At 40.3% G+C, this 25,014-nt stretch overlaps 1 protein-coding gene across 3 annotated transcripts in view; it reads right to left on the bottom strand.

Annotated features, from left to right (window-relative positions):
* MNAT1 (MNAT1 component of CDK activating kinase) overlaps nt 1–14,428 on the bottom strand; it is a 265,418-nt gene extending 250,990 nt beyond the window's left edge. For 2 of the 3 annotated variants that reach the window (XM_031935758.1, XM_023231801.1), the window contains exon 1: nt 14,219–14,428. In XM_031935758.1, coding sequence (XP_031791618.1) covers nt 14,219–14,307 — 89 coding nt within the window. In that variant the 5' untranslated portion in view covers nt 14,308–14,428. The remainder of the gene's footprint in view (nt 1–14,218) is intronic. The other variant, XM_023231791.1, reaches the window with a different exon arrangement.
* Between the last annotated feature and the right edge of the window lie 10,586 nt (nt 14,429–25,014).

The following is a 25,014-nucleotide window of genomic DNA, read 5'->3' on the forward strand; positions in this document are numbered from 1 at the left end:
TAAAATAAATAGCATTTTGTAAGCTGTACTTTTGCACAAGCTTTCATACTAAGCCTGAGAGCCAAATCAGACATCACATTCCACTTTCCTAAAGGGGCTAATATTTCGACAATTTCTCTTCAGTGGCTGCTTTAGACAAAACCATTTCCGTATTTGGAACCACGTACATTTGTATATTTGGTATCACCCAAACATTTTTGTTCCCTTGATGCTAACTTTGCAAAACCTGTACCCAACCAACCAAAATGATTTGCTTCCCCAAAGGACCTTTTCCTAAATCAGCAGAACTGCTAAAATTAGGCTGCAAGATTTCAGGTTTATGTTTCTTTGGCAAACAGTAATTTAAAAAAAAAAAAATAGCTTATTTAACAATAAAGCCCACTTTCACATCTTAACTACAAAGAATATTTTTATAACTATAAACTTTCCTTTTCTTCCTTGTTAAAAAAAAAAAAAAAAAAAAAGCCAGGCGCGGTGGCTCATGCCTGTAATCCCAGCACTTTGGGAGGCCGAGGCGGGCTGATCACGAGGTCAGGGGATCGAGACGATCCTGGCTAACATGGTGAAACCCCATCTCTACTAAAAACATACAAAAAAGATTAGCCGGGCTTGGTGGTGGGCGCCCGTAGTCCCAGCTACTTGGGAGGCTGAGGCAGGAGAACGGCGTGAACCCGGGAGGCGGAGCTTGCAGTGAGCCGAGATCACGCCACTGCACTCCAGCCTGGGCGACAGAAAGAGACTCCGTTTCAAAAAAAAAAAAAAAAAAAAAACAGAAAGAAAAACTAATTTATTTTTAATGACTCAAAAGAAGAGCTGAGACACTATAAAAGAAAAGGGGGCAGAAGCCATGTCTGCCACATTCACTGTTGTTTCCCCAGAACTGTATTTTCAACCCTCTTAGACCACAAAATTTACCTAGATAGAGAGTATAAAATACTGGTCCCCACCTCGAAAGACTATGGTAGGGCTCAGAAATCTGCATTTTAAAGCAGCACCCCAGATGATTCTTAGGATGAGGTAAGTTTTGGAATCACTGGCTGGAAAATTTATTGAGTGTATGAGAAAGACTGCAAACACATTTATTAGTAAACACCAACAACTAGTAAATTACTGTTGTCTTATTTTTTCTTTGAAAATAGGCTTAACACATTTGAAACCTGAAGAAAACCATTAAAATCTCATTTAATTTTCACTCAATTATTCTCATTCTATTTGCTGTCTCAGGAACAAGCTGCTAAGTAAACTGAAAATAAATTGCCAAAAGAGTCCTGAAACTTAAGCTAAAAAACTATATTTTTTTGGACATAGAATACTGAAAATAACTCTGTATGGATTATAGAGTAAATTTACTTGAATTCATAGATTTACTTGAATTCTTAAATTTAGTCTAACTGTGCCTCATCTAATCTTCACAGTAAAGTATCACTACTAACTAGTGAACCCACCGTACAGATGAGGAAAAGTTTTAACAAGAATCACTAATTTTCCCTAAATCTCACAGCTAATAATAAATAGCAAACCTAGGATTCCAACCCAGGCAATCATACTATCAGTATATATTTGTTAGACATAATATTTTTATGCCCACAGCAGAAAAAAAGCAATGAGAAAAAATTAATTCCATTTTTATATTTGTATCCCTAAAGGAAACTAATGAACTACTATTTTAGATCCTTACAGAATAAAATAATTTGCAATTTAACAAATAAGTTTGAACATCCAATAGATAGATTCACCTGTTTGACCCTTGGAATACAAGTTTGAGAACATAATTTCCATGGAAAAGAGAATGTTCATGAAGCCAAAGATGCTATGAAACTTTCTGATACCTGCAGGTAGAAATCTGGATAGATTTCCTCCAAAATTCAAAACTATATATAGTCGTGCACTACACAAGGACATTTTGGTCAAAGACAGACCACAAATACAATGATGTCTGTTCCTTAAGATTATAATACAGCTGAAAAATTCCTATCACCTAATGACTTCGTAGCCATCCTAACATCTTAGCACAACACATTACTCACCTGCTTATGGTGATACTAGGGTAAACAAACCTACTGTACCACCAGTCATATGAAAATATAGCATATGCAATTATGTACAGTGCATAGTAGTCAATAATGATAATAAATGACTATGATATTGGTTTGTATATTTACTATACTATGACTTCTTAATCCTTATTTTATAGTGTACTCCTTCTACTAATTAAAAAAAAAAGTTAACTGTGAAACAGCCTCAGCAGATCATTCAGGAGGTATTGTAGAAGAAGGCATTGTTATCATAGAAGATGACAACTCCATGCATGTTATTGCTCTCGAAGACTTTCCAATGGGAAAAAACGTGAGACGGAAGACAGCGATATTGATGATCCTTGACCCTGGGTAGGCCTAGGCTAATGTGTGTCCTACTGTGTATGTTTGTATCTTCGTTTTTAATGAAAAAGCTAAAAAAGTAAAAACAAAAATAGGGCCATGTGTAGTGGCTCACGCCTGCAATCCCAGCACTTTGGGAGGCCAAGGCGAGAGGATCACTTGAGCCCAAGAGTTCAAGACCAGCCTGGGCAACATAATGACACCTCATCCCTACTAAAAATCCAAAAAATTAATCGGGCATGGTGGTGCCAACCTGGAGTCCCAGCTGTTCAGAAGGCTACAGCTGAAGGATTGCTTAAGCCAGGGATGTCATGACTGCAGTGAGCCGTGATCATGCCCCTGCAGTTCAGCCTGGTTGACAGAGTGAGACCCTGTCTCAAAAAAAGGAAAAACTGAATTTAAAATATTTTCTTTTTTTTTTTTTCCCCAGAGACAGTCTCGCTCTGTCGCCCAGGCTGGAGTGCAGTAGCGCAATCTCGGCTCACTGCAACCTCTGCCTCCCAGGTTCAGGCAATTCTCCTGCCTCCGCCTCCCAGTAGCTGGGACAACAGGTGTGTGCCACCACGCTCGGCTAATTTTTGGTATTTTCAGTAGAGACGGTGTTTCACTGTGTTAGCCAGGATGGTCTCGATCTCCTGACCTAGTGATCTGCCCGCCTCAGCCTCCCAAAGTGCTGGGATTACAAGCGTGAGCCACCACTCCTGGCCTTAAAATGTTTTCAATAGAAAAAAAGTTTAAGTCTTATAGAATAAGGACATAAATAAAATATTTTTGTATAGCTGCATAATTTGTGTTTTAAGCTAGGTATTACAAAACAGTCAAAAAGTTCAAACAAAGAAAAATGCATAAAGTAAAATTGTTACCATAAGCTAGGGTTTATTATTGAAGAAAGAAAATTTGTTTATAAATTTAGTGTAGCCTAAGAGTACAGGGCTTATAATGTCTACAGTAGTGTATAGTAATATCCTAGGCCTTAACATTCACTCACCACTTACTCACTGACTCACCCAGAACAACTTCCAGTCCCGCAAACTCCTTTCATGGTAACTGCCCTATATAGGCGTATCATTTTATCCTTTTTTACTGTACCTTTTCTATGTTTAGATATGATTAGATACACAAAAACCATTGTGTTACAACTGCCTACAGTACTCAGTACAGTAACACACGTTACACAGACCTGTAGCCTAAGAGCAATAAGCTACACCATATAGCTTAGGTATACAATAGACTATACCAGGTACTATACCATAAGCACACTGTATGATGTGCACACAGTAAAACTGCCTAACATGAGTTTCTCAGAATGTATACCCATCATTAAGACATAATTTTGATATCATGGGGAGGGGGGAGGGGGGAGGGCTTGCATTGGGAAGTTATACATGATATAAATGATGAATTGATGGGTGCTGACGAGTTGATGGGTGCAGCACACCAACATGGCACAAGTATACATATGTAACAAACCTGCACGTTATGCACATGTACCCTAGAACTTAAAGTATAATAAAAAAAATAAAAATAAAAATAAAAATAAAAAATAATAAAAATAAAAATTTTGGGCAGGGCGCGGTGGCTCACACCTGTAATCCCAGCACTTTGGGAGGCTGAGGCAGGCGGATCGTGAGGTCAGGAGATCGAGACCATTCTGGCTAACATGGTGAAACCCTGTCTCCACTAAAAATACAAAAAATTAGTCAGGCGTGGTGGCAGGTGCCTGTAGTCCCAACTACTCAGGAGGCTGAGGCAGGAGAATGGCGTGGACCAGGGAGGCGGAGCTTGCAGTGAGCCAAGATCGCGCCACTGCACTCCAGCCTGGGTGACAGAGCAAGACTCCATCTCAGAAAAAAAAATAAAAAAAGACATAATTTTGTGTGTGTGTGTGTGTGTGTGTATGTGTATATATATATGAAATAAATCTTTAAAAAGGATTCCCAGTGTAGAAGAGAATTAGAGGAGAGTAGAAATATTACAAATAATATAATCACTAAATATCTTGTAAACATAGTTTTAAAGAACTATAAGTTACGCTCAATAAGAAAAGTAACTAAGTATATTAGCATGCTGCATCTTAAAGACTGAAGTACACTACTAGTCATTTCTGATCAAACAAAAAATATGTATTAGAGTCATATAATAAGCAATCTGTAATGAAATATTCATATTCTGCAGAGTGATCAGCACTATCCCTCACACAGGGAAAAAACAATTACAACTAACACAAATAACTAAATAACTAAAACTTTATTTTATGAAAGAGTTTTATTGATGTTGTAAGGTCAAAGAAAAGACTACTGACTACAATGATTTTTTCTTTTTTTCTTTTTTTTTTTGAGACAGAGTCTCACTCTGTATCACCTAGGCTAGAGTGCAGTGGTGTAGTCTCGGCTCACTGCAACCTCCGCCTCCCTGGTTCAAGCGATTCTACTGCCTCAGTTTCCTGAGTAGCTGGAATTACAGGCATGCCCTACCACGTCTGGCTAATTTTTTCTATTTTTAGTAGAGATGGGGTTTCACTATGTTGGTCAGGCTAGTCTCGAACTCCTGACCTCGTAATCCACCTGCCTCGGCCTCCCAAAGCACTGGGATTACAGACGTGAGCCACTGCACACAGTCAATAATTTTCTAAGTAACTATTAAATTACTCAAATTTTAAGAGCTTCAAGGGGCTGGATGCTATCTATTATAAACAAGTGAACAAATCAAAGTTAAATGGCTGGCCTATAACTCGCTAGTCTATGGTGAAACTAGAGCCTAGATTTTCTAACTTGAGATTTGGTATTCCTTCTACTCCTCAACCTGTCTCTTGATAATTAAGATACATGCAACACCAACTCTTACATATGTGTGAAAGCACAAACTACCTCCCCTTCAGAAGAATCTTGAGATATCTTCACTGTAATTAGCAGTCAGAAGACAGGAGGCATCAATTCTCTAGCGCTGTTCTGCATCATTATACTGCTAATCAACCTCAAAACACTCCATTAAAAGAAAACAATGCTTACAAAAGTATTAGGGAAGGAGCTGAGGTAGTAAAAACTAAAAAGTAATCAGAACTGTACAACAAAAAAGAAAATGTTAACAGGGCACTGCCAATTTCGAGGTAAAGAAAATAAACTGGGGCCGGGAGGTAGTAAAAACAAAAAAGTAATCAGAACTGTACAACAAAAAAGAAAATGTTAACAGGGCACTGCCAATTTCGAGGTAAAGAAAATAAACTGGGGCCGGGCGCAACAGCTCATGCCTGTAATCCCAGCACTTTGGGAGACCAAGGTGGGAGGCCAAGGTGGGCAGATCACTTGAGTTCAGGAGTTCAAGACCAGCCTGGGCAAGATGGCCAAACCCCATCTTTACTAAAAATACAAAAATTAGCCAGGTGTGGTGGCACACACCTGTAATCCCAGCTACTCAGGAGGCTAAGGCATGAGAATTGCTTGAACCCGGGAGGCAAGGTTGCAGTGAGCCAAGATCGCACCACTGCACTCCAACCTAGGCAACAGAGCGAGACTGTCTCAAACAAAAAAGAAAAGCAAGAGGTATACTGGAAAACTGGGAAAAATCTGCAAGACTACAGGCAGAAGTAAATGCCTTAATAATAGTGAGGCTAGCTTTCGCTAACAAATATGACGGAGTAACTGATGCCCGACTAGCCTTCCCACCAGGAGCAACCATTAAATAAAGTGCATAATACAACTGTTTACAGGCATTAGACAACAGGCAGAACAGGACATCCCTGAGAGATAGGAAACTCCCTACAAATTGCCTCAGCTTTCTATCTGGGAAAAATTGCCGGCCGGGCGCGGTGGCTCAAGCCTGTAATCCCAGCACTTTGGGAGGCCAAGGCGGGCGGATCACAAGGTCAGGAGATCGAGACCATCCTGGCTAACACAGTGAAACCCCGTCTCTACTAAAAAATACAAAAAATCAGCCGGCGCGGTGGCGGGCGCCTGGAGTCCCAGCTACTCGGGAGGCTGAGGCAGGAGAATGGCGTAAACCCGGGAGGCGGAGCTTGCAGTGAGCTGAGATCCGGCCACTGCACTCCAGCCTGGGCGACAGAGCGAGACTCCGTCTCAAAAAAAAAAAAAAAAAAAAAAGAAAAGAAAAATCGCCATGACCATGCCTGGCAAACAAGAGTTTAAGAAGGGAATAGTGATTGTGCTCAGTCAAATAGGCAGAGATCAGAATGCAGGGTAGCTGATGTGGCTGAAATCCACAAGGCAGAGAGGCTAGAAGACATGTAGGATTCCCCCATAAATCCCTGGCCAAGAAATAGGCTGCACATGTGTAGGGCAAAACTAATCAAGGCTTAAAAGAGAGTGGTTAAGAGACGAAAATACACTCGAGTTGAGGAATACTGGGTATACTTAGAGCTCCCACCAGCCAAAGCAGAGAAACCACATTAACACCTTGTTAACAGCTCAGATATCCAGCTGAGATACCAAAAATGCCTCAACTAAGAGTAAGAACCACATCCTAGAATAAGGCATACACTAGGTGCACACTTAAAAAGACTAAAATCAAGCCCCAACAAGTTTTTGAAGGGATTAAAAATGGGAGGTTGAGTTACACTAAAGGAAGGAAACAATGGGTTCTCCACATATCATTCTAGCAAAGAGTAAAACCAAGCCTACACAAGTTCAAAGTGATCTGCCAGTAAACGAACTACCTGCAAGAATTTTAAAAATCAACACTTTTCACAAAAAGACAAAATCCAGAATTTCTATAATGTACCACCGACAATTAAAAAGTAGTAAACATGCAAAAATAAATAAGAAGAAGAATGTAACCTGCAGTCAATAGAAACCAACCCTGAGATGGCTGGGCCTGATGGCTCACACCTGTAATCCCCGCACTTTGGGAGGCTGAGGCATGCAGATCACTTGAGCTCAGGAGTTTGAGATCAGCCTGGGAAACATAGCAAGACCCTGTCTCTACTAAAAATTTTAAAAAAGAAAAAAAAAATTCTGGGCGCGGTGGCTCACACCCGTAATCCCAGCACTTTGGGAGGCCAAGATGGGCGGATCACGAGGTCAGAAGATCCAGACCATCCTGGCTAACACGGTGAAACTCTGTCTCTACTAAAAATACAAAAAATTAGCCTGGCATGCTGGCGGGTGCTTGTAGTCCCAGCTACTTGGGAGGCTGAGGCAGGATAATGGCGTGAACCTGGGAGGCGGAGCTTGCAGTGAACTGAGATCGCACCACTGCACTCCAGCCTAGGCGACAGAGCGAGACTCCATCTCAAAAAAATAAATAAATAAAATAAATAAAAATTAGCCAGGTGAGGTGCCATGCACCTGTAGCCCTGGCTACTCAGGAGGCTGAGGCAGGATGATCATTTGAGCCCAGGAGTTATACTATATGGCTTAAAAAATTTTTTTAAAGTAAATGAATGGAAAAAGGCATACTATCAAATAGTAAGCACAAGAAAACTGACAGTGCCAAATTATTATCAAATAGAATCTTCAGGAAAAAGTGTATTACAAGAGATAAAGAGGGCCATTTCATAATGATAAAAGGAGAAATGTATTAGGAAGGCATAACAATCCCAAATATGTACCTAAGAAGAGAGTTCCAAAACGCATAAAGTATGACAAAACTTACAAGAAAAACTGACAAATCTATAATCATAGTGGAGTAATTCATAAGATGAGTAGATAAAATAAATTAATAAAGATACAGAAGATCTGTGTAATGCTATCAACCAAGATGGGTATGGTAGTATATACCACATTTATAACTTATACTACACTACACCCAACAACCACAGAATGCATATTCTTTTCAAATGTACAATGATTGTTCACAAAGACAGGCCATATGCTGGACCATTAAAGTCTTTCAAAAAACTTCAAAAGACTGAAATTTTATATAGAGTTATGTCCTCTTATCACAACAGTAAATTATAAATTAATATCTAGAATGTCCCTTTTCTAAATCTTCCACCTAGAATAAGTGCCTTTTCCTAATTTTCTACCCAGAGGGGGCTCTGTTTCTCAATTTGCACAAAGGTGCTGAATAAGATCAGTACATTAAATGACTTAATACCACTTATCATTCTTATCAACAAATAAATTCAAACTTAATCTGATAAAACTTTTAAACATAACTAACAATTTAGAGGAAATACTGAGAATAGAAGAACATATTTAACAATATCACAAAGATGCAATAAGCAAAATTCAGACTCTTCAGGATAAACTATCCAGTAACATTAGTAAATGAGAAATAGGAGAACAGAAAAAAAAAAAGGGAAAAAAGAAAGAGAAAGATAAGTAACTGTCACAAAATATTGCCTTTATATATCAGGATGGTAGGTACTTGATTTTGCTTATCTTGTGCTTTGTTTCTTGTGCGTGTTTAAAATGAAAAAAGTAGATTTAGCATGTAGAATTTCCAGAGACAAGTTTTGCCAAGAATGGTTGGGATAGAAATTAATTTTTTTTTTTAAGACAGAGTCCTGCTCTGTAGCCTAGGCTGGAGTACAGTGGTATGATCTCAGCTCACTGCAACCTTCACCTCCCAGGTTCAAGTGATTCTCCTGCCTTAGCCTCCCAAGTAGCTGGGATTACAGGCAGATGCCACCACACCCGGCTAATTTTTGCATTTTTAGTAGAGAAGGGGTTTCACTATGTTGACCAGGATGGTCTTGAACTCCTGACCTCAGGTGATCCACCCGCCTCGGCCTCCCAAAGTGCTGGGATTACAGGCGTAAGCCACGGCATCCAACCAGAAATTAAATTATTAAAGCCTGTACTTTAATGAGAATTAGATACCACCACCTCCATATAATTCTATATGCCTTCAGAACGAAGGCCCATTTCTTGAAATAAGTGGCCTGATAAAGAAAAAAAAACTATCATTTTCTGTAATTAAGACAATGTTCATCCTTGAACAGAAAAAAAAAAAAAAAAACATGAAATCCAATCTTCTTCTATACGCATACAATCAATTCATTTGTGCATTTGCTAGATTAAATTGATAAGTAGAGAAATATCCTTCTTCAATTGCAAGCAGCTAAGACAGAAAGGTATTTAATAATGTTTCACCTCTTTTCTCTCATCTCTGCTCCTGTATTTTCTCCCTTAAGTAAAACTCGTAGTTAATTTTTCCATAACCCTATAGTTCCTCTTTTATGAAGCACTACTCCTACTCACTTTATCACTTGCCTCCAAAAAGTCTTCGCTACTTGAGGACACGAAAAAAAAATAAGTTAATAAAATCCTGTGGAAGCCAGCCTTCAAGATAGCCCAATGATATTCACACTCTTGGTATTCACACTTTTGTGTGTACTCTCCCACATTATAACACTACAATACACCAGAGGTGATGGTATATCACTTCTATCATTAGGTTTTAAAAGGCTCTGCAGCTTCCAGTTCCCTTCCTCTCTCCCTTTCTCTCTTCCCCGCTCCATCTCCCCAACCTTCCTCACCTCTGCTCATATCACTAGTTCTGGGAGAAGCCATGTCATAAGTAGCCCTATGTAAGAGTCCATAGGGAAGAACTGAAGCCTCCTGAAAAGAGCCACATGAGTGACCTTGGAAACAGATACTCCAGGCCCAGTCAAGTCCAGACTGCAGTCCTAGCCAACAACTTGACTACAACATCGTAAGACTGAGCCAGAATCATTCAGCAAAATAATTCCTGCTCCTCTCAAGCTAACAGGCGTATTATAAAAATGCCTATATTCAATCCCATGAAATACATGCTATAAAAACTCAACGTAGTATCAAAAAAATTTTTCATTAAGAGCCAAGATGAGGTCGGGGACAGTGGTTCACACCTGTAATCTCAGCACTTTGGGAGGCCGAGGCGGCCAGATCACCTGAGGTTGGGAGTTCAAGACCAGCCTGACCAACATGGAGAAACCCCGTCTCTACTAAAACTACAAAATTAGCCGGGTGTAGTGGTGCATCTCTGTAATCCCAGCTACTCGGGAGGCTGAGAAAGGATAATTGCTTGAACCCGGGAGGCAGAGGTTGCGGTAAGCTATCTCGCCATTGCACTCCAGCCTGGGCAACAACAGCAAAACTCCATCTCAGGCTGGGAGTGGTGGCTCATGCCTGTAATCTCAACACTTTGGGAGGATGGAGGTGGCTGGATCACCAAGTTAGTAGTTTGAGACCAGCCTGGCCAACACAGTGAAACCCCCATCTCTACTAAAAATACAAAAATTAGTCGAGCATGGTGGCATGCACCTGTAATCCCAGCTACTTGGGAGGCTGAGGCAGGAGAATCACTTGAACCTGAGAGATGGAGGTTGCAGTGAGCCGAGATCATGCCACTGCGCTCCAACTTGGGTGACAGAACAAGACTTCGTCTCAAAAAAAAAAAAATCCAAGATGTTTTTCTTATCAGAGAAGCATCTGATAAGATGCTTTTAAACATCTTTTAAAATGCAAGATTTTAAAAAATACTATTACCCAATATAGGCAATAGGAATCTCCATACAGTTGTTGGGAATATAATTGACAAGATCTTTTTTTTTTTTTTTTTTTTTTAAGATGGGGTATCCCCATGTTGTCCGAGTTGGTCCCGAACTCCTGGGCTCAAGCAGTCCTCCCTCCTCAGCCCCCAAGTAGCTAGGATTACAGGTAGGCACAACCATGCCTGTCTTGACATAATCTTTTTTGAGAACGACTGGGCCTTATTTATCAAATTTAAAAGCCAGAAACTCTGACCCAACAATTCTACTACCGCACATTACTCTGTGATTTTTACCTGTTATATCTTATGATATACTGGCCTAAGTGCTCAAATATACATATGTATATATATATGCATATTTATGGATGGTTACTCCAGGGAAAAACTGGAAAATTAAATAAATATTAATTTTAAAAATTTGGGTAAATAAATTATATTTGAACAATGGACTACTATCAAATTGTTAAAAGAGAAAAACATATGCATATTGATCTAGAGAGATTATCCAATATACATAATGAAAAAAGCAAGGAAATATATACATATATACACACACATACATGTTTCTGCTATATTCCTGTTTATGCTAAAGAAGAAAAAGTTTTCTACCCAAACACACCCATGTTTACATATGCCTAGAAAATATCTGAAAATATACACAAACAACCTAAAAGTTGTCACCTCTGGAGAAGTGAACCACAAAATTTTTTTTTTTTTTTTTTTTTTTTTTTTGACAGAGTCTCGCTCGGTTGCCAGATTGGAGTGCAGTGGCCCAATCTCAGCTCACTGCAAGCTCCGCCTCCTGGGGTGAACCACAAAAATTTTTACCTTTCATTTAATAATTTAGGTTGCTTTTATTATTGTTTATATAATTTTAATTTTTTTAAATGATTGCCAAAAAAATCAGTGAGTTCTCTGCTCCATTCAGAAACAGTAGTGTGTTAGCCTAGATTAAAGTACTTCTTTTTTTTTTTTTTTGAGACGGAGTCTCGCTCTGTCGCCCAGGCTGGAGTGCAGTGGCCGGATCTCAGCTCACTGCAAGCTCCGCCTCCCGGGCTTACGCCATTCTCCTGCCTCAGCCTCCCGAGTAGCTGGGACTACAGGCGCCCGCCAACTCGCCTGGCTAGTTTTTTGTATTTCTTAGTAGAGACGGGGTTTCGCTGTGTTAGCCAGGATGGTCTCGATCTCCTGACCTCGCGATCCGCCCGTCTCGGCCTCCCAAAGTGCTGGGATTACAGGTTTGAGCCACCGCGCCTGGCCTAAAGTACTTCTTTAAAAGTACTAATTAGATAGACAACATGCTAAAGAAAATTACAACAGAGTCGTTATAATCAAAGCTGTATTTTCATGTTTTATAGTGTACCGAAATCATTTAAAGCTAATCATTATTGTGCAAGTATTTCATAGCAGGCCAAGTAAGTCCTGTTTTAATTTTATTTCTACTTATCACCCATGCCACATGCAAAGAACATTAATAATAAAATAGCCAATATATAGTAAACAAATATTATGTGACAGAAACTCTACTAAATATCTCTAAATATTTTACATATATTATGTAATACTTAAGGACCATGATACAAGCAGCACTATTTTCTCTATTGTACAAACAAGAAGAACTGCTAACAAAGAGTTAGTCATTTGCCTAAGGCCACAGAGCCGGTAAAAGAATGTGAAATCAGACAGGCTCATTCCAAAGCTTGTTCTCTCAGCCAGTATGCTACAGCCTTTTACTCATTTTGTTCACATTTCAAGTCAAAAAAGGACTGTAAAATGTAGCCTGTTATCTAACAGGTTAGCAAATTAATCAGATTAAATGCAACACCAGAATGAATTAGACGAAAGTCTTAACTCTTAGACCTTAACAAAAAGGGCTGAGGACACAACAAAAGCAATTTCAGTTAAAATAAATATTTTATAATTGCCTAATGAAAATGCCATTTATGTTACTGAAATTGTATAATCTTCCCTGAATGCTAATTGCTGCTAGGCCAGAAAATTACATTTAGCATCCTTCTGGTAAATTACATTTAGTTAGCATCCTTCCCAAAAAAACAAACTCTCTTTCCTGTTCCACTTTCCTGTTTCCACTATAACAAACCCGATAAAGAAAAATGGAGAGAAATTGAACGAAATCTCTCTAAAAACAGTCTATCTACAGTGTTTTCCATATAGAATTCCCTTTTCCATGCATTCTTCTTGATTACTCTTACCTTCTAATCTTAAACCATTCAATCACAGCTCTACTATACTTCCTTTGCAGAGTAAAGCAAAGGAAAATAAAGATTAGAAAAGTTAAGTAAGCTAATAAATCCCATATAATAATTATAGCTACAGCTAATCATGCAATTTATGCTTACCTGAAGACCCTGTCATTGCTCTACATTTTTGTCAGCATTTGGGGGTTGCGAGGAGACCTTGTCTACACACTATAGATTATCCATTATTTTTTGCCTCCAATAAACCTCAAAGAAACTACAGGAATATGTGCTCACCATTACATGGCACCTTTTTATCCCAAAGTGCTTTCTAGAACCACCTTCACTAAACCACAGCTGACAAGAAATCTGGCAAGAAACACTTTGACCAATTCCTGTTTCAAAATACACAAACTCAACCTCTCTCCTTCTACCCCCTTCCCTTGAAACTGGGCGTTCTAAAGTCAGACTTCCTGGGTTCCAATTCTCTCAAGGCCCACTTAATAAGGGACCTTGAGCAGTCTCGATTTCCTTCCCTGTGAAATGGAAATACCAGTACCTACTTCATGGGACTGTTGTAGGAATGAACTGAGATAATTCATGGTAAGGCGCTTAGAACACTGCCTGGCACAAAATGTGTACTCAAATGCCAGCCATTATTATATCTTCAAAATTAACTACCTAGAGTCCGGGTTTCCTTCATTTTAATGATGGCAGTCTAACCGAACTCCATCAGGACAAGTGAGTATACACATAGGGTTTTTTAATTAACTCATACAATAAATAGCAGCAGTATGTACTCAAGCAAATTTTAAGCTTTCATAGCACTTTCGCACTTTTTCAATAAAAACATTTCATATGAAATAAACACTCCAATCCCCCACGCTTTTAATCAGCGATGTCTAGAGCCCAGTAAACAACCCAAGCCTGGAAATACAGTCGGGATACTACTCATTGACTATGGAGGAGGGAACCTGACAAACTGCTGGGAGCCACACTGAGAACCCGCAGTTCAAAGCATGCCAGAGCCGCTCGGGGCTAGCGGCTACAGTCCATTTAAAGCCACAACGCCGTCTTTTCCCATTTCCTCCCCAATGTTGAAACTAACAACGCCCTTTGCTCCCACTAAGACGAGGCCTAGCATCTCCCGGCCCTCTCCTCCCACCCAGCGCGTCTCTCCCCCAGGGAATCCACTGCCGCCCAACTCACAGAGTGTGTCCGCACACATTCACCATCAGCTTCAAGGAAGGGTTCCGATATTTGGTAGTCTTACACCGAGGGCAACCCTGATCGTCCATGGCGGTTTCCCTCCTACAGACTCCCCCGGGCGCCTGCTTCAGCCACAGCCACCTTACAAGCCCCCTAAGACGCGACCAAGCAGGTTCCTACCAACAGGCGCTTGGCAGAGATGGTCCCTTCACGAAAGAGCACCGGCCAGGGGCGAGGCGCTGCAACACAAACGTTCCGGCAGTCAGTTCCCCGGTCTTGCATCTAGAGCTTGGTCTTAGCCTTCCGTAAAGCAACTTAATACCTTGAATTTGAGAGGGGAACTTTTAAAATGGCAAATTAAACACAAATCCTTATCTCCACGCACCCAGTTGCGTTTTTCAAGGTACTGTGTCACAATTAGGAAGATAAATTCCATCTTGTTCTGTCTGGAAACATTCCCATGATTTCAAAGATTTATGAGCGGAGTACTTATTTCTTTTGGACCACTTAATAGCCTGTGCTTTATACTTCTTTATAATTGCATAGTCATGTAAGCTCGGCTGATAATATGCATTCGCAGATACAAAATTTGAAAAAACTATCTACTCCCCCATCAGACAGCATTTATTTCACCAAATACCTAGGATAAAATCATATAAGAATACATACAGAAGAATTTAGTTCAGCAATTCCAAGATCTGATAGCCTGAATATCTATGTAAATTGTAAACCATGTTCATCACATTTATCAGGAAGGCAAATTGAAGTCTGTAAACAGCTCTATTAAATAATAAACTTTCCCACTGTAAAGGACACATCTTATTCATCTCCAAAATAAAGATTTGTTGATACTTAATAAGTAGACTAAGTGAAGAATTAATGAATGACTATCAAGCAATAGTGTAATGTGAAAATTTTAGTGTCATTTTTGTAACCACCTTCACCTGACCCAAACTCCATCAGAAGGCAACATGAAAACAAGATTTTTCAACTAATCTCATACAATGAATATGAGCTATAAACATTTATAGTAATTTTAACTCATCGTAGAACTTGTGTTCTTTTCAATAAAAACATAAAAAGGAACATTCCAACTCACATTTTTAAACAGTGAACCTGGTAGGCAACCCAAAACCCAATACAGTTGGGATTTCCATGGGTGTGGAGAGGGACGCTGACAAACAGCTGGATACCACACCCAGGAACCAGCAGATCAAAGCAGGCTGTGACAGAGCTTTACATTAGTATGAAGACATCAAGGATTCATCTAATAAATAAACCATATCATCTCTTTGATCATAATATTGTCCCTCAACAGGAGTTAACCAAACGTAAACTTACTAAAATAGGTAACACAAAATACTATGCTACTATGCTGACCTGGAGGCTTATTATGCTGCTGCTATTGTCTTATTGAAAGACCACATCCAGACCAGTTACAAGATTCAGAGTGAAGCTCTTCAAGAACAAAGGCCACTCTAGTACTTTATATTTTAACAGAACAGGAAACTTCTGTTGAAAGAATGAATATGTTATATGTGCAAATAAAATTTGTAGCCAATACTACATTGAGGTCATCCACTCAGATGGCATTATAGTTTAATGCCACTAGAACAGTTTTTGTTTGCTTGTTTGTTTTGAAACAGGGTCTCCTGTTGCCCAGGCTGGAGTGCAGTGGCCCGATCATAATTCACAGCAGCCTTGAACTCCTAGGCTCAAGTCATCCTTCCACCTCAGCCTTCTAAGTAACTGGGACTACAGGTGCTAGCCACCAGTCCCAGCTAATTTTTTTTTTTTTTTTTTTTTTTTTTTAAGAAATGGGATCTCACTATGTTCCCAGGCTGGTCTTGAATTCCTGGGCTCAAGCAGTCCTCCTACCTCAGGCTCCCAAAGTGCTGAGATTACAGGCATGAGCCACCATGCCCAGCTATCCAGGACAGTTTTAATTATGTCTTTGAAGATCAGACCCCAACCACATTGTGAAGTGAATTGCTTTTCCCTTCTCCCGAAACTTAAGATTAAGGCAAAGAAAGCACTAAAGATTGTGAGAAGTAGCATTGCTACAAGCTTTATCCTTTTTCTAGGTGGGAAACTACTAACTTGGAAGGATGGTAGCAACAGCTGACTTGGAAATCTGTCAGATAAGCTTTACTTATGGACCTAAAGACAGTAGAAAATAGCACTTACAGATTTGGTCTCTAGTACTAAGAGACCTGAATTCAAGTGCTGGCTTTATCACATGATTTATATGACCTCAAGCCTCAGTTTTCCCAATTCTAAGTTCAGGATAGTACTTGTAAAGAATAAAAGATACTTCATTTAAAGTACATAGCATAAAGTAAGAGCTTAGTAACTGCTGGCCATTATTAATAGTAGCATTAGTATAGTGGCAGTAGTATTATCTAAAAGAGGCGGGATAATACAATAACAAGAGCCCAACCTTCTTTTACATCAGTCAGACCTGTGTTTGAAGCAAGTTTCCGATCCTCCCTTACCTCAGTTTCCTTCCTGCATATAATACACTTCATTAAATTGCTGTAATATTTAAATTACATGACATAGACATATATAAAGGCCCTACTACATTAGGGCCTCATACATTACAGAAACTCTGAAATGCACATCATTATCACTGGTGGGGATCAATAACATGGAATGGTCAGAGCTTTGAGGAGGAAAGCACTGACAGCACCAGGTTCTTTTTTTTTTTTTTTTTTTGAGGCGGAGTCTCGCTCTGTCGCCCGGACTGGAGTGCAGTGGCCGGATCTCAGCTCACTGCAAGCTCGGCCTCCTGGGTTTACACCATTCTCCTGCCTCAGCCTCCCGAGTAGCTGGGACTACAGGCGCCCGCCACCTCGCCCGGCTAGTTTTTTTGTATTTTTAGTAGAGACGGAGTTTCACCGTGTTAGCCAGGATGGTCTCGATCTCCTTACCTCGTGATCCGCCCGTCTCAGCCTCCCAAAGTGCTGGGATTACAGGCTTGAGCCACCGCGCCCGGCCACCAGGTTCTTAATTAAAATGGAACTTCAGCTTATGTAGAAAACCACCAAACTCAAGTTTCCTACATTTCTTTTTTTTTTTTTTTAGGAGAAAATAATTTATCATCCATAATACACAATTTTGAAAGATTAAAAACACATGCATCTCAACACAAATTTTATTTAGGTTCTTTTTTTTATTATTGTACTTTAAGTTCTAGGGTACATGTGCACAATGTGCAGGTTTCTTACATATGTACACATGTGCCATTTTGATTTACTGTACCCATTAACTCATCATTTACATTAAGTATTTCTCCTAATGCTATCCCTCTCCCATCTCCTCATCCCATGACAGGCCCTGGTGTGTGATATTCCCTGCCCTATGTCCAAGTGTTCTCAGTGTTCAGTTCCCACCTATGAGTGAGAACATGTGGTGTTCGGTTTTCTGTCCTTGTGATAGTTTGCTCAGAATGATGGTTTCCAGTTTCATCCATGTCGCTACAAAGGACATGAACTCATCCTTTTTCATGGCTGCATAATATTCCATGGTATATTTGTGCCACATTTTCTTAATCCAGTCTATCAATGATGGACATTTGGGTTGGTTCCAACTCTTTGCTATTGTGAATAGTGCCGCAATAAACATACGTGTGCATGTGTCTTTATAGCAGCATGATTTATAATCCTTTGAGTATATACTCAGTAATGGGATGGCTGAGTCAAATGGTATTTCTAGTTTTAGATCCTTGAGGAATCGCCACACTGTCTTCCACAATGGTTGAACTAGTTTACACTCCCACCAACAGTGTAAAAGCATTCCTATTTCTCCACATCCTTTCCAGCACCTGTTGTTTCCTGACTTTTTAATGATCGCCATTCTAACTGGTGTGAGATGGTATCTCATTGTGGTTTTGATTTCCATCTCTCTGATGACCAGTGGTGATGAGCATTTTTTCATATGTCTGTTGGCAGCATGAATGTTTTCTTTTGAAAAGTGTCTGTTCATATCCTTTGCCCACTTTTTGATGGGGTTGTTTGATTTTTTCTTGTAAATTGGTTTAAGTTCTTTGTAGATCCTGGATATTAGCCCTTTGTCAGATGGGTAGACTGCAAAAATTTTCTCCCATTCTGTAGGTTGCCTGTTCACTCTGACGGTAGTTTCTTTTGCCGTGCAGAAGCTCTTTAGTTTAATTAGATCCCATTTGTCTATTTTGGCTTTTGTTGCCTTTGCTTTTGGTGTTTTAGTCATGAAGTCCTTGCCCATGCCTATGTCCTAAATGGTATTGCCTAGGTTTTCTTCCAGGGTTTTTATGGTTTTAGGTCTAACATTTAAGTCTTTAATCCATCTTGAATTAATTTTTGTATAAGGTGTAAGGAAGGGATCCAGTTTCAGCTTTCTACATATGGCTAGCCAGTTTTCCCAGTAGTATTTATTAAATAGGGAATCCTTTTCCCATTTCTTGTTTTGGTCAGGTTTGTCAAAGATCAGATGGTTGTAGATGTGTGGCGTTATTCTGAGGCCTCTGTTCTATTCCATTGGTCTATACATTTCTGAAGACAGCTGAATCCCAAAAGTGGAAAAATTGAGGCCTTTATTTCTCTTCCCAAGTCTGCTTATCTTCTAGCATTCCTACCTCAGTTAACAGTAGATTCTATGGGAATGGGACAGTGTTTCTCAAATGCAGACCTTCTTTTCCAGCCCCAAGGCTGTGGATCCAGGTTGTGCTTTCCTCATCAGAAGAGGATACTTACTATTTTCTCCCTTTACTAAGGATAGCATCTCTGCCCCACTTCTTTAGGGAAATAGTCACCCACCCCACATGTATGTGGTTCTACTAGGTCTGCTGATCACAATGCTTGCCCCCGGCACAGGGGTTGGCATGATACCTTTATTGGCTGTGAACTTCCTCAGGAACCAGAAACTCCAGTTGAACTGGCCTAGGCAAAACGTTGAATTTCTTGGATCACAATACCAAACAATGTGAAGAGCAGGAGTGCAGCTGGCTGGACTTGAAGACTTGCTATCCCATTTCACTTGCCTCTGTCTTTCTCATCAGTTTAGTCTTCAAAGGAGCTTTCTCCAAAACCTTGGAAACATGGCTCCCAGTAGCTCCCAGCTCACCTTTTACAGTTTCATCAAAGAGGCTCTGCTGCTTTTCCCTTACTGCCAATATGAACAATTCTTCCCTAGGCCAGTTCAAGTGTCTCTGGTTCCTGGGGAAATTCATATCACCATAAAAAAGTAAGAGGGCTGCTATGCTTGGGAGATGACTAGAGTCTGGCACTCAGTCTCTGCCAGGACATCTTCTCTCCACTGTAGCCCATATGACTCACTAGGTCACTCTCCATCTCACCCACTGCTTATCAGTGTCCTAAACATGCAGATACCTTGGTCACTGAGAATTCCCAAGTATTATATCTAAGATTCCCTCTACTAGTCTTTCTTTATTCTTCCCGTACAAGTTTGAAAACCCCCAGCAAAAGATTGAGTGTTTTGGGGCAAGTGCACAGCCTGGGTCATCAATGGTGGCCATGATATGACACACAGACATCACCACTGTATGTCCCACAGCAAACAGCATTTAATTCAAAGTCCTTCATAATTTGTCTCCAACATGCCTTTTTAGCTAATATCCTACATTTACATACAACCCACACTCCAGACGCACTGGATTACTCTCTATTTCAGAAATATACCACACACCTTCATGGCTCCATGCTTTTCTCATTCTGTTTCCTCTGCTTCTCATTAACCTTCATCCTTGTCCTCTCAAAATTATTGTCCTTAAAGACCCAGCTAAAAATTCACTCCCAATTGCTCTCCTCCTCTCAAAATCAGACTCTTTATCCTCACCAATTCCATATCCTGTATTGTTACTTATCAATGTCTTATCTCCCCCACAAAATTTTAAGCTCCTCAGGAACAGAGACCTCAATATATTTATCTTTCTATCCTTTGGTACCAAACACAGTGCCTTGAACTTAGGGCTCAATAAGTGTTTGGCAAATAAATGATCCTTCAGAAATATTCACTACATATCATCAACCATCACTAAATAATAATGGATGGGAGATAACTTTAGAACCTAATTTCTCTAATACACTGATAGTACCAGTACACATGCTTTTTGTTTTCCCCTGGGACAGAGTCTCACTCTGTGTCCAGGCTAGAGCTCAGTGGCATGATCACGGCTCACTGCAGCCCTGTCTCAGGTAATCCTCCCACCTCAGCCTCACATGTAACTAGGACTACAGGTGAGTGCCACCACATCCAGCTAATTTTTGTATTTTTTGTAGAGATGGGGTTTCACCATGTTAACCCAGGATGGTGTCGAACTCTTGGGCTCAAGCAATCCATCCACCTGGGCCTCCCAAAGTGCTGGGATTACAGGTATGAGCCACCACACCCAGCCCAGACTCACTGATGAAAGAAGAAATCTCCATTCTTGATGGCAAAATCATCAAATATATTCAAGCAGAGTGTAAGATTTTGTGCTGCACCAGATTTTCTTCAATATACTAAAATGGCCAAAGATTTTTACTTACACTCCTCACTATCTTCAAGCTGGAAGGAAAAGACACATAAGCAGCTTGGACCGGGCGTGGTGGCTCACGCCTATAATCCCAGCACTTTGGGAGGCCGAGGCGGGCAGATCACGAGGTCAGGAGATCGAGACCATCCTGGCTAACATGGTGAAACCCCATCTCTACTAAAAATACAAAAAAAATTAGCCGGGCATGGTGGCAGGCACCTGTAGTCCCAGCTACTCGGGAGGCTGAGGCAGGAGAATGGTGTGAACCCAGGAGGCAGAGCTTGCAGTGAGCTGAGATGAGCCACTGCACTCCAGCCTGGGCAATAGAGTGAGACTCCGACTCAAAAAAAAAAAAAAAAAAAAAAAAAACCAGCAGCTTGGTTTTCTTCTCTTCAGTCTCACACAATCCCAGCCTCAATCCTGTTTTTCCAAATCACAACACAGATAGATTTTTATTTTTATTTTAGATTCAGGGCATACATGTGTAGGTTTGTTACATGGATATATTGCACGATGTTGAGGTTTAAGCTTCTATTGAGCCCTTCAACCAAAGAGTGAACATAGTACCCAATAGGTAGTTTTTCAACCCTTGACCCCCTTCGTCTCTCCCACCAATTTTGGAGTCCCCAGTGTCTGTTGTTCCCATTTTTATGTCCATGTGTACCCAATGTTTAGCTCCTACCTTTTCTTTTTTTTCCCTTATCATCCAGGCAGCAGCCTCGAACTCCTGGACGCAAGCAATCCTTCCACTTTAGCCTGCCAGCTAGCTGCGACTACAAACGCTCACCACCATGCCCAGCTAAGTTTTTTAATTTTTTGTAGAGACAGGGTCTCACTATGTTGCCCAGGCTGTTCACAAACTCATAGCCTCAAGCTATCCTTCCAGATTAGCCTCCCAAAGCACTGGGATTACAGGCATGAGCCACTGCACCCGGCCTAGCTCCCACTTATAAATAACATGTGGTATTTGGTTTTCTATTTTTGCATTAATTCACTTAAGACAACAGCTTCCCACAGCAACCATGTTTCTACAAAGGACATGATTTCATTCTTTTTTATAGCTGTGTAGTATTCCATGAACAACACAGTTTTAGACAGCATATCAGTACAACAGACTTAATGTTCACAGCATGGCACACATAGGAAATAGAAGCAAGTATTCATCTATTTTACAACCCTTTTGGCAAAACTAGCGCTCTGAGATAAACTCTACACACCCTCAGGTCTAGTATTCCATTCTAATGTAACTGACCATGTTTGAGTCTACTTTGAATTGCTGGCAGAATGAGCTCTGCGTGTCAACCGGCTACAGGACCCTGGATCTTGGTGTGGATTTCACAGCTGGTCCTACTGGAGGTATGGAATACCAATGTAGCTAGCTACAGGCTACAGATGTCATAAAAAGCCACTGTTGCTTCTATATAATCTGTTGAACTTGATGCTCTAGAGGCAAATATACAGAAGACATGCAGAAGCCCAGTAAGTGGTTTTCCAAGTCAATGCACTACATTTGATTGATAATCATTCTGAAGCAGACTCCTGTGACCTTGTTTGGGAAGGCCCTAAACACAGCCAAAGGAATTTTAGTAGGCATGCACAACTAAAAAGTCTCCTACTTTGCAATATCAGGAAGAAGATAACAAACATTTACCAAGGATTAATTACTCACCAGGTGCTTTCTGGCACATCTTATCTCATTTAATCCTCACAACAACTTAGTCTACTTTTTATAGTCAAGTAGCTAATAAATGGCAGAGCTAGGATTAAACCTGTGTCTGTCTATTTGATCCTCAAATCCACATCTTTTCCACTAAACCACACCATATCCTGTCTACTTTGTTCTGACAAATGTGCTCTAAAATTTCAAGGAATTAAATGCAACGTGGTCTCCTGGATTGGATCATAAGACAGAAAACAGACATTAATGGGAAAAAAAAAAATGGTGAAATTCAAATAAAGTCTAGAGGTTAGTTAATAGAAATGCGCCAATGTTAATTTGTTTAGATAAATATATCATTATAATGTAAGATGTTAAAATTAAAGGGAACTAGGTGAAAGGAAGTAGAAACTCTACTATTTTGGTAACTTTTCTGTAAATCAAAATCATTCCAAAATAAAAAATATTTTTAAAAAAAAATTTGGCCAGGTGTGGTGGCTCATGCCTGTAATCCCAGCCCTCTGGGAGACTGAGGTGGGCGGATCACTTGAGGTCAGGAATTCAAGACCAGCCTGCCCAACATGGTGAAACCCCATCTCTACTAAAAATACAAAAATTAGCTGGGTGTGGTGGCAGGGGCCTGTAATCCCAGCTACTCTGGAGGCTGATGCAGGAGAATCACTTGAACCCAAGAGGCGGAGGTTGCAATGAGCTGAGATCATACCACTGCACTCCAGCCTGGGCATCAGAGAGAGACCCTCTCTCAAACAAAAACAAACAAACAAGCAAACAAAAATTCAAGGAAGTTCTGAATCTCAGTTATTGTCCTGAAGCTTGGTACCTAACTGGATGTTTCCAGTGGAGTAGAAACACATGGTCTTGGCCGGGCACGGTGGCTCACGCCTGTGATCCCAGCACTTTGGGAGGCTGAGGCGGGCAGATCACGAGGTCAGGGGATGGAGATCATCCTGGCTAACATGGTGAAACCCTATCTCTACTAAAAATATAAAAAATTAGCCAGGCATGGTGGCACAGGTCTGTAGTCCCAGCTACTCAGGAGGCTGAGGCAGGAGAATTGCTTGAACCTGGGAAGCAGAGGTTGCAGTGAGCCGAGATGACGCCACTGCACTCCAGCCTGGGCAACAGAGTGAGACTCCATCTCAAAAAAATAAATAAATAAAAAATATGGTCTTTTCTGTTATTATAAATTTTAAATCTACCAGAGATGTCAACACATTAGGGTAATGCAAAAACAAGTTAAATCCTACATCAAATGACATCTTGGTTGACCAGCAACAAAATAAAGCCTGTCTACAAAAAAAGAAAATCTCACCAAGTTTATCATGACAGTAGGTGACCTAGACAGCTGCTTTGTAATATGCTGAAGTAGGCAGATATGAGTGGCTGGGAAGCACACACAATACATGGCCAACCTGAAGTAAAGGTTAGGATGATGTCACTAAAATGTTGAATTTTGAGAGGCTGAGGTGGGCAGATCACGAGGTCAGGAGATCGAGATCATCCTGGCTAACACAGTGAAACCCCGTCTCTACTGAAAAAATAAAAAAAATTAGCCGGGTTTGGTGGCGGGCGCCTGTATTCCCAGCTACTTGGGAGGCTGAGGCAGGAGAATGGCACGAACTTGGCAGACGGAGCTTGCAGTGAGCCGAGATCGCGCCACTGCACTCCAGCCTGGGTGACAGAGCGAGACTCCGTCTCAAAAAAAAAAAAAAAAAAAAAAAAAAAAAAAAAAAGTTGAATTTTGAGAAAGAGCAGCAGCAGCAGGCAAACCCAACTGACCTACAGTAATCAAAGAAGCAGAAATGGATTATCCCTTTTGGAATTAAGATCTCGTGCAAATTACAAAGGAAAGAGACACAACTGCAAACAACAAAAGACTCTACCCCCACTTCAGTATCAAACCAGAGGGCAATCTTCCATCTGTCTATGCTGTGGAAAAGGGCTTCTGATCCTGCACTGATCTAGATGACACCCGCACATACAGTGTTTCTAGTCTATCATCTTTAAAAAACTCTTCATATACTTATATTAAAAATGTTCATGTAGAAAACTTAAATTTCCATATCATTAGTATAATTTAAAGCTTAGATCTCTTCCACACGACTCATCTCCAGGATAAACAGATGGTTTAATATTCTACATGTTTAATTATATCATGTTCAACTCAGTTGGGTTGCCAGCCCTCCATGTGGCTTAAGGTTAAGTACATTTTTTGAAGGCTTCTTGTTTTTGTCTTCTCGGTGGGCTATTTATGCTGCTAATTATAAGGTTTTCAAGCATTTTTCCCCCTTTGGAATTTTAATTTACTTTAAATGCTTGCCCCTTACAACATTTCCTAGTGTTATTTTATTTTTGACCCTTTTGAATACAAAATCCTCGATAAAGACATCCAAAAAGATGGGGAATGGGGAACAGGGAGATAGTGGGGGGCTTCTGAATTGTCCTCTTAAGTTATGTCATCTAGATGCTGAGGGTGGTCTCTTTGTTAAAAATTTAACTATCTAGACCTTAAGGCCACACAATTAATATTCCCTCTGGAATCGTAGGGCGTCTCTTTGAAAGAGTTGTCCAGTTTTCAGGCCACATTAGGTAATTTCCCGCCCA

This window comes from Piliocolobus tephrosceles, chromosome 6 (genome assembly GCF_002776525.5).
Source record: "Piliocolobus tephrosceles isolate RC106 chromosome 6, ASM277652v3, whole genome shotgun sequence".
In the NCBI taxonomy this organism is placed as follows: domain Eukaryota; kingdom Metazoa; phylum Chordata; class Mammalia; order Primates; family Cercopithecidae; genus Piliocolobus; species Piliocolobus tephrosceles.